This window comes from Anomaloglossus baeobatrachus, chromosome 3, assembly GCF_048569485.1.
Source record: "Anomaloglossus baeobatrachus isolate aAnoBae1 chromosome 3, aAnoBae1.hap1, whole genome shotgun sequence".
Classification (NCBI taxonomy): domain Eukaryota; kingdom Metazoa; phylum Chordata; class Amphibia; order Anura; family Aromobatidae; genus Anomaloglossus; species Anomaloglossus baeobatrachus.
The window spans coordinates 560831624-560842522 of record NC_134355.1 but is presented as its reverse complement, the minus strand read 5'-3'; the positions used below and the strand labels follow the sequence as shown (position 1 = coordinate 560842522).

Here is a 10899-nt window from a genome sequence, read left to right as displayed (position 1 = left end):
AGAGATAGACAGACAAAGAGATAGAGAGAGAGAGAGACAGAGAGATATATACAGAGGGGGAGACAGACAGAGAATGGAAGAGAAACAGAGAGACAGTTACTATCCCGGGCAGCACCGGGTGCTATGTTGTGAGGCGAAATTTTAACCCCGCGCGTTCCAATTTACCAATCAATTTTGCCCCTATCTACATAATGGGGAAAAAGTGAAATGAAAAGTGTTGCGGGCAAATTGACAGCGGCCAGATGTGAACAAGGGAGACTTAAAGAATGAGAGCGATGGCGCCAAAGAGTATATACCGTACAGTTGCTAAGGTGGGGCCCCGACGTGGGATACTCACCACACTCAGGGATATGAACACACACACACACAATGCGCCACACACTACCACGTGCTTGAACACATATACCACCCTCAGCACACATCTCACCACACATACACCAACCTCGCCACATAATCGCCCTAAAACACACACAGGTCTGGTATTATCCTTCAGAAATAAAAATCTGATTAATAAGCAGCCAAACTACAAGAACAACAAATGTACCACATAGGAAATACGGCAGCTGTCAGTCACATGACCTGTCTATTTTGTGTGTGTGTGAGCTAATATATACTGTCAGGGGGAGGGCTTTCTGTTGCCTGGAGATCTATCAGGCTGCCAATAGCAACCAATCACAGCTTAGCTTCTATTTTGCTACAGTTAATTAATCTGAGCTCTGATTGGTTAATATAGGCAACAAAGGACATTCTCAGTATGTGTGAGGTCATAGGATGTTAAATTTGTGTGGAATATCTGTGGTGTTGAAATATATGTTGTGAAATGCTTCTATTAGCTTAGTTTTTGCCTTTTAATAATTACATTTCTATCTATTTGTTTTGTGGTTTTTGTGTGCAGAATACATTTTTGTTAATACATTCTATTTTGTTAACAGCAGTTATTAACCCGGGCGAAGCCGGGTAGTACAGCTAGTACATAATAAATGAGGACACTATATTATAAGGGTTGGCACTATACATACCGGTAATAAGAAAGGTTGATTTAGAAACAAGACTGTTACTGGTCCAAATGTTCAATGTAATACCTTGCATTAATGGTGGATCCCTTTTGAAGGTAGTCCACTAGCAGCACGCCCTCCTTATCCCAGAACACAGACGCCATCACCTTAGTGGCTGATTTTTCCACACTGAACTTCTTTGACCGAGAACCACTGTGCCTCCACTCTTTTGACTGCTCCTTGTTTCCAGGGTCATACAAATAAATTCAGGTCTCATCCATAGTGACCAGTCGATCTAGGAAGTTCTTATCAGTCAAGAAACACTGACTGGGAACTTTTCACTCGCATGCTTCTCTGATCTGTTGTCAAACATTTGGGGACCCACTTTGCAGATAGCTTCCTCGTATCCAAATGTTAATGGATAATGACACAACGACATATACAGCACTCTTTGTGACCCGCAACACACATCCGTTTAATTTGTACGTGTGCGGTACGTATTTCCACGTACCGGAGACACGTACACACGGAGACCCATGTTATTCAATAGTAGATGGCACACGCACGTAAAATCACACGGAACGTGTGTCCGTGTCGTAAGTACGTGTGTGCGCTTTTCTACACGGACAACATGTCCGTTTTTGGCCGGCATCACGCAGGCACGGACTCGCTAAAGTCTATGGGTCCGTGCCTGCACGGACCGCACACGGAGTATGTCCGTGTTCAGCACGTTTCGTGCATGTGCGTTTTTACACTAGCGATCTTATTTTTTTTTTTTTTTAAATTAAATTCAGTATACTTACCTTTTTTTCTGCTGTTCTCAGTCATACTTACATTGGCGCTCGGTTTTTTTCTTCCCCCGGCTCATACCGCTCCCCGATCACCAGCGCGGCAAGGAACAGCTGTGCAGAGAATACGCGGCAACAATTACTTTGAAAATGTTGGCCGCTCATTAATCAATCTTGTATTCCCTGCTTTCCCCACCCACCGTCGCCTATGATTGGTTGCAGTCAGACACGCCCCCCACGCTGAGTGACAGCTGTCTCACTGCACCCAATCACAGCAGCCGGTGGGCGTGTCTATACTGTGCAGTAAAATAAATAATTAAAAAAAACGGCGTGCGGTGCCCCCCATTTTAATACCAGTCAGATAAAGCCATACGGCTGAAGGCTGGTATTCTCAGGATGGGGAGCCCCACGTTATGGGGAGCCCCCCAGCCTAACAATATCAGTCAGCAGCCGCCCAGAATTGCCACATACATTATATGCGACAGTTCTGGGACTGTACCCGGCTCTTCGGGGTAATAAGGAGTTATTGGCAGCCCATAGTTGCCAATAAGTCCTAGATTAATCATGTCAGGCGTCTCCCCGAGATACCTTCCATGATTAATCTGTAAATTACAGTAAATAAACACACACACCCGAAAAAATCCTTTATTAGAAAAAAAAAAACACAAACATATACCCTGGTTCACCACTTTAATAAGCCCGAAAAAGCCCTCCATGTCCGGCGTAATCCAGGATGGTCCAGCGTCGCTTCCAGCTCTGCTGCATGGAGGTGACCGGTGCTGCAGAAGACACCGCCGCTCCTGTCAGCTCCACGCAGCTAATGAAGGCAATAGCGCGATCAGCTGTATTCAGCATTGGCCGTGAGTAACCTCAGTGACAGCTCAGCTGATCGCGCTATTGCCTTCATTAGCTGCGTGGAGCTGACAGGAGCGGCGGCCCACCGGCTGCTGTGATTGGGTGCAGTGAGACAGCTGTCACTCAGCGTGGGGGGCGTGTCTGACTGCAACCAATCATAGGCGCCGGTGGGTGGGGAAAGCAGAGAATACGAGATTGATTAATGAGCGGCCGGCATTTTCAAAGTAATTGTTGCCGCGTATTCTCTGCACAGCTGTTCCTCGCCGCGCTGGTGATCGGGGAGCGGTAAGTATGAGAGAGAGCTGCTCACTTCAGTCACTCGGGGGATTAGCGGTCACTGGTGAATCCTTCACAGGTGACCGCTAATCAGTACGCGGCACACAGACAGAGCCGCGGCATGACAATGAAGTCGGGTGAAGTTCACTCGAGTTCATTCTCATCGCGCAACTCTTGTCTGCTGTCAGCCGACATGTATCAATGACATTGTGCAACACACAAACGGACATTCCACACGGACATTCCACGTACACAAACACGGGAATTTTACACACAAACACGGGCATTTTACACGTACACACGGCTCGCATACACCCTCACACGGATGCCATACGTACCGGAGAAACGCCCAAAAAATACGGAACACGGACCCGAAAAACGGACCGTGTCATACGGACGTTTTTTTTGCGGAAGTGTGTTTTAGGCCTGTGATAGACAGTTGCAGTCAAATTTCTAGAATTTGGGGAATTTTCTTTTGCATTTTTATAAAAAAAAAACCCACTTCTTTTTACCCTTCAAAATAGATTGCATGAAAAATGCAAACACTCAGCACAGACACTTGTGACAATCAAGCAGGCTGTCTCTGACTGACATGATTTTTTAAAGAAAATATTGTGCGTGTCGTGAGCCGCCTGCTCTAGGTACAAAGATGTTGGTGGCCGAGAGAATGATGGCAACAACGCCGCTTCAGGAGAAAGGCGGCCTGCGCACGTACCCTGCGAAGGGTTTACTGAGGTGCTTCTGCTTGAAAACGTGTGTGAACGCACCCTACATCTTAGGTCTCTGTCACAAGTTCGTGCCTCCGGTACGTGTATGGACAGTTTTGTCACGTACCGGAGACACGAGCACACGTTGACATGTTTTCCTATAGTTTCGGGCACACGTAAGTATTTTTGCATGGAACGTGTGTCCGTTCCGTACTTACGTGTGCCCGTGTGCTCCATACGCCGACATTTCCGTTTTTCTCCGGCATCACTGGTGTCACACGGAACGCAAATGTGCCACACGTAACACACACGGACCACACGGATGTGTTCCGTGTGACACGCATCTGAGAAAAGACATGTGTCTTTTAAAAAAAAAAACAAACCTTTACTTACCTTCTCCAGCCCTACTGTCTCTGCCGCTGCTGTCACTTGCTGCCGACCGCCGCTCATTATGCTCATTGAATATTCACTTCACTGAGGCCAGAAGCAGCAGCGGGGAGTCGGCAGGACCGGAGACCGAAGTTCAGCACCACGGACAGCGACGGCAGGGACAGGTGATCAGAACGTTCCCGTTCTCTGTGTGTTATCACGGATAACACATGGAGAACACACGTGTGACATACACACAGCTCACCGAGGGCAATATGCATCTTTGACACGTCCGTGAAACACGTGCGTGATTTTCGCAGGCGTGTGACAGAGGCCTTATACAGGGGCTACCAGTCAGCTATTCTAATACTAAATGGCAGGTTTGGGCCATCACTGCAGGTAGATTTACATTGTAGGGTCTGTACAGCCAATTTAACCCACCCAGGGGCAGACATAACCCTCAGCTGCCCTAGGCCACGTGCACACGTTGAGTATTTGGTGAGATTATTACCTCAGTATTTGTAAGGCCACGTGCACACGTTGAGTATTTGGTGAGTTTTTACCTCAGTATTTGTAAGGCCACGTTCACACGTTGAGTATTTGGTGAGCTTTTACCTCAGTATTTGTAAGGCCACGTGCACACGTTGAGTATTTGGTGAGATTATTACCTCAGTATTTGTAAGGCCACGTGCACACGTTGAGTATTTGGTGAGTTTTTACCTCAGTATTTGTAAGGCCACGTTCACACGTTGAGTATTTGGTGAGCTTTTACCTCAGTATTTGTAAGGCCACGTGCACACGTTGAGTATTTGGTGAGTTTTTACCTCAGTATTTGTAAGACCACGTGCACATGTTGAGTATTTGGTGAGTTTTTACCTCAGTATTTGTAAGACCACGTGCACATGTTGAGTATTTGGTGAGTTTTTACCTCAGTATTTGTAAGGCCACGTGCACATGTTGAGTATTTGGTGAGTTTTTACCTCAGTATTTGTAAGGCCACGTGCACATGTTGAGTATTTGGTGAGTCTTTACCTCAGTATTTGTAAGGCCACGTGCACACGTTGAGTATTTGGTGAGATTATTACCTCAGTATTTGTACCCAAAACCTAGAGTGAAACAATCAGAGGAAAAGTATAATAGAAACGTATTTCATTTCCCTTTCTGTGTTTTTCACCCACTGCTTGCTTCAGCTTAGAAATACTGAGGTAAAAACCTCACAGTATACTCGTGTGCATGTAGCCATATAGAGCTGCGGTACGTTTTGCTGTGGTGAGCCCCGCAGACTCTGTGTGAAAGGCGCTCCACGGCATGCTGGGACCTGTAGTCCCACACAGCTGCATACACCGCTGATAAATCGCCCCTAAAGTAAATCACCATAGTTGTGCACGTATGTAATAATATAGCCCCGGACTACGAGTCCCAGGATGCTTTGCGGAAGGACCGACACATTCCAGAACTTCTGTCCAAAACTTCTTCCATTACTTCCCGGGCTCTTTAAGAGACGGCGTCAGGACGAGGAGGGTGTCTGCTGATTGGTGGCGGCCCCCACCTCTCATTCCGGGGAGGGGGGGTTAGTTAGATATTGGGGGAGGGGACAGAATCCCCCAGTCAGTTGTGAACAGAGGGAGAATTCAGTGTCACTGAGCTGCAGCCCGCACTGGAGAGACTGAGACCGGGAGCCTCAGTGCTGGAGGCTGCAGCATGGGCTGGCATGCATGGGCATCTCAGGAGTAGGGCAACTGGCATAGATGGGCATCTCTGGCACAGGGGAGCAGCGCTGCAGAGGAGTGTAGGGGCTAGTGTAATGCAGGCTGGCATAGCAGAGCGCAGCCTAGAGATGGAGGGGACCTGGGCATAGTGCAGAGCCCACTATCACATCCACTCAGGCAGCCTGGCACTCACCATAAGCCCTGCTGCAGAGCTCTGGCACAGTAAGATGAGGAGCTCCTAAGACCTCAGCTCAGCCAACACCAGGGCACCTATAGTCTTCAGGGCGCCCTGCCACCCTGGGCAGTGCCACATTTGGGGATGGGGTCATTGGTCCAGTTTCTGTTCCTGTGGCACATGTTTTCTGGTGCCTGTGGTTTGGTGCCATTATCAGATTTCTACCCATTTGGTCAACAACAAGGCGACTCCTTGACCCGCAGGCAGGATGATGGTGGATCTGGACTGCGACCCATCTCCAGAGCCTTCACTTTCTTCGGAGACAAGCACAGTGGGCTTTATGTGAGTATTGTATGGATAACAGGAGCTAAAGCGGACCTGTCGTCAGATTTCACAAATACGAGCTGCGTACATTATTAAACAGATCTGTAAGACCTAATGAGGCTGGTGTACTTACTGTGCAGACCTATGGAAGAATGGCTGTTTAATCCTTTGCTGATGTTATTAAAACAGATGTTGAACTAGATTGACCTAGGTCTTTTTTTTTTTTCTTTCCCCAACCTATGGAACTATATAAAATGCTCTTTTTGATTTGATTATTATAGAGGCATTGATTTTCAGCGTAAGTACACCAGCCTCATCAGGTGTAAGAGCTATCTTATATCTTATACCTGAAATTTGATGTCAGATTCGCTTTAATGTCATTGTCACAATCAAAGCCAACTGGCAGCTTTCCGGCTGTTCGGAGACTACGACCCCCAGCTGCAGACTGTAAGGGCATTCTGGAAGTTGTAGTGTCACAACAGCTGGAGATGCGCCGGCCATAGCTGATATGTTTGGCAAAAATGTCGTCCACAACAGTGGTGATCTGGTCTTTGTATTCTGTACTGCGATCTGTATTCATGTGACGTAGAGCAGATCTATAGGAAGTGATTCTAAGAAATGTGCGAAAAGGAACCAAACAATGGAGAAGACGTTATCATTGGGAAAAACAGCAACAAAATTCCATAGGTCACATTGTACTGAATTAAATGGTGCAAATGTATAGATGTATGAAGCTGATTGTCTCTATCTGAGGACCTGCGACAATATCTAAAAATGTTAATTAAGATCTTAATGAGGCTTCCGGGAATAAAGATTGCCCAGATGAGGAATAGATTATAATAATTATATTTATTCATTTATATAGCGCTATTGATTCCACATCGCTTTACATACAATGGCAACACTGTCCCCATTGGGGCTTACAATCTAGGTTCCCTATGAGTATGTTTTTGGAATATGGGAGGAAACTGGAGTACCCGGAGGAAACCCACACAAACACAGGGAGAACATACAAACTCCTTGCTGATGGTGTCCTTGGTGGGATTTCAACCCAGGACCCCAGCGCTGCAAGACTGCAGTGCTAACCACTGAGCCACCATGTTCCTATGGTCCTACACTTTGCACATTTTGGAAAAACCCGGCATTTTGCATAATGTTTTGGTTTTTTTTGCATTCAAACAGGAGTAGAGAAGGGGTTAACGCCGCGCATCAGCCAAATGAAGATGTAGCGTTGTTAAATTATCTTTTTTTATTTCATAGGTCTACGTGTTTCGAGGTAGAAAGCTCTTCCTCAGGACCAGAATATCAACAAAGCGTTTTTTGAAAGCATGCTTTGTTGATATTCTGGTCCTGAGGAAGAGGTTTCTACCTCGAAACGCGTAGATCTATGAAATAAAAAAAGATAATTTAACAACAACTCTACATCTTCATTCGGCTGATGCGCGGCGTTAACTCCTTCTCTTCTCCTGTTTGAATGCTCCTCCACGTGAGGCTACAGCAGACGACTTTATCTCATGCTTAAACAGTGGTTCACAGCCACAGTCGGTGAGTGTATATATCTTTATATATTACTCGTGTCATCTGGTAATACCCTATCAGTGCTTCTTTTCTCTAGTTTTATACTTGTTTTTTTTGCAAACATTTGTTTGGCCAGCTGATACCTGACATAGTAAGCAGACCACATATAGTGCTTTTTTTTTTACTTATATAGTGTTTTTCTTCACCTTTTGATGCGTTTTTGGGTCCATGGCTAGCATGTTCGAATTTTAAGGCTATGTGCACACATAAAGTATTTGATGCAGATATTTCTGCACCATATCTGCAGCTCTTGACCAGAAGATGCCTATTTTTTGCTGCATTTTTTTTATGCGTTTTTGCACGATTTTTGGTTCAGATTTTTCCCATTCATTAGCGTGGGTGAAATCTGCAGTAAAAATGTTGAAAGAATTAAATCTGCACCAAATCTGAAAGAAGAAAATACTCAACGTGTGCATAAGACTTCAGGATTCTCATTCACTTTGCTGTAATCAGGAAAAACCTTCAGGTTTTGTGACAAAACTGTGCAGGAAAAAACCCTGCAATGTTTGCACAGCCTAAGATGCCATCCCTGAACAAAAACTGTTGTAATAAAGGTATGCAAAATGTAATCTTGTATGAAGGAAACCTAAGACAACATTGCCTTCTTCCTTCCCTCTGACAGGCATGGTCACTTTTTAGCACAGGGGATTTGTGTTGACCTCTATTAGCTAGTGACTATACTTATGTATTCAGAGATATTGCAATCTTTTAAGAGGAAGATCAATATTATCTTCATCCTCTATAAACACATAAAATGCGTGATTGACTGGGAAGGAAGAAGAAAAATTATTTTATGGCGTGACCTTACGATTTTGGCTAAGCGCTGTTACAATGAGATAACCCTGAAAGTGATGGAGTCAGTTTTGATTTCAGCACTTCTGCCAACATAAAGGTAAAAGCCTACTTAGTGAGGGATCTGTACTTTTTAGTTTTATTCATTTGTCAGCCCAGAGACATAGCTAGGGGTTCATATAAAGGGGAGCGAAACATTGAGTGGGCGCCTAACCAGGTAACTGTGGTAACAACTATGGTGGCACAGACTCTAAAGGCCGCTTTACACGCTATGACATCGCTAATGGGACGTCGTTGGGGTCACGGAATTTGTGACGCACATCCGGTCGCTTTAGCGATGTCGTTGCGTGTGACACCTATGAGCGATTTTGAATCGTCGCAAAAACGTTCAAAATCGCTCATCGGTGACATGGGGGTCCCTTCTCAAATATCGCTGCTGCAGCGTGTACGATGTAGTTCGTCGCTCCTGCGGCAGCACACATCGCTCCGTGTGACGCCGCAGGAACGAGGAACCTCACCTTACCTGCCGCCGCCCGCAATACGGAAGGAAAGAGATGGGCGGGATGTTACGTTCCGCTCATCTCCGCCCCTCCGCTTTGAATGGGCGGCCGCTTAGTGACTTCGATGTGACGCCACACGGACCGCCCCCTTAGAAAGGAGGTGGTTCGGCGGTCACAGCGACGTCGCAGGGCAGGTAAGTAGTGTGACGGGTCTGGGCGATGTTGTGCGCCACGGGCAGCGATTTGCCCGTGTCGCACAACCGATGGGGGCGGGTACCCACGCTAGCAATATCGGTACCGATATCGCAGCGTGTAAAGTGGCCTTTAGGTATAGGGGAACCTTAGCAGATGACTGGGCTGTTACTGAAAATCACTATTCAAAGATTAATACCAATATTACCGCCATAGGGTGACAATATAGTCACAGATACCTGTCCTGCAGAACATGTACTAGATTACAATGCAGTTTTAGATGGTGTCTTACATCTGACGTTTTTTTTCTGGTGGAGTCTTTCACTTTTCCCATCTTTTCCATCTCGCCCAGACCGCCGTTGCGACTTCTTCCAGTTATGACTCATCTGCAGAGATTACAACAAAGACACATTTGACTTCTTATATTTCGTGCACCGTCCTCATCTATTCCCAACTTGCACAAACCTCTCATCCTGCTGATACTCTAATGCTGACCTGCTGCTGCCATATGTGTACTTGTTACTGATTCACTTAGTACCCCAGATAATGTCCACCACTGTGCCTCGTACAAAGTAAAATGCCTCTTTTGAGCCCTCTAGATAATAATAATTAATAATAATAATTTTATTCATTTATATAGCGCTATTAATTCCATAGCACTTTACATACATTGGCAACACTGTCCCCATTGGGGCTCACAATCTAGAGTCCCTATCTGTATGTCTTTGGAATGTGGGAGGAAACCGGAGTACCCGGAGGAAACCCACGCAAACACGGGGAGAACATACAAACTCCTTGCAGATGGTGTCCTTGGTGGGATTTGAACCCAGGACCCCAGCGCTGCAAGACTGCAGTGCTAGTCACTGAGCCACCGTGCTGCCCTTCTATGGTACAAAGTCTAACAAAACAAAATAAAAAAAAACTATAATAAATAAATAAAAAAAAAAAAGCATTGTCACAAAACTTGATGCAAACTTTCCATTGCCACAGGGAAAAGTTTACAGATTTCCAAGCTCTTGCGTGACAAACTGTTTTAACCTCTCTAGATGGTATAATTGTCCCCTAGAAAATATTATTACCCTGCACAAGAGCACTAGAAAACAGTGCCGAGATTTTACCCCCTAGAAAGTAATAATGCCCCCAGTCTGCACATTTCACAATACACTGAATGCCCCTATTAGGCCTAGGACACACGGCGAGAAAAATGGTGCCAGTGTAATGCGGTATAAAATCGCATTCCACTCGGACCAATATTACTCTATGGGGCTACTCCCACGAGCAATTCTTTTCTCAGCCCTAATCGGACTGAGAAAACAGTCGCAGCATGCTGCGAGGGGAAGGCAATCCTGTTCCACTCACACCCATACAAGTCTATGGGGTGAGAGAAACATTGGACTGCTCTTGCGTTACACCGGCAGCATCGCCACAGCATCGCCCCCCACCTCCGCAGCATCGCCCCCCCCCTCTGCAGCTGTGGTCTGATTGCACGATCTGACCACAGTCGCATGAGCCTCGCATGACACTCGGCTCCCTCTGTGCTGCCAGCGTGAGCCAAGTGTCATGCGAGGATCGCACATAACCCCGTGTGGCCTCGGCCATACAATAATACTTCTTAAGTGCCAACTTAACATTTAATAAG

The 10899-nt window shown here is 46.0% G+C and overlaps 1 protein-coding gene across 2 annotated transcripts in view; it reads left to right on the top strand.

The window, feature by feature from the left end:
- Positions 1-5588: 5588 nt before the first annotated feature.
- The window catches only part of SNED1 (sushi, nidogen and EGF like domains 1), a 347445-nt gene continuing 342134 nt past the window's right edge, over positions 5589-10899 (top strand). Inside the window, exon 1 of one of the 2 annotated variants that reach the window (XM_075340866.1) lies at positions 5589-6216. In XM_075340866.1, coding sequence (XP_075196981.1) covers positions 6019-6216 — 198 coding nt within the window. In that variant the 5' untranslated portion in view covers positions 5589-6018. The remainder of the gene's footprint in view (positions 6217-10899) is intronic. The other variant, XM_075340865.1, reaches the window with a different exon arrangement.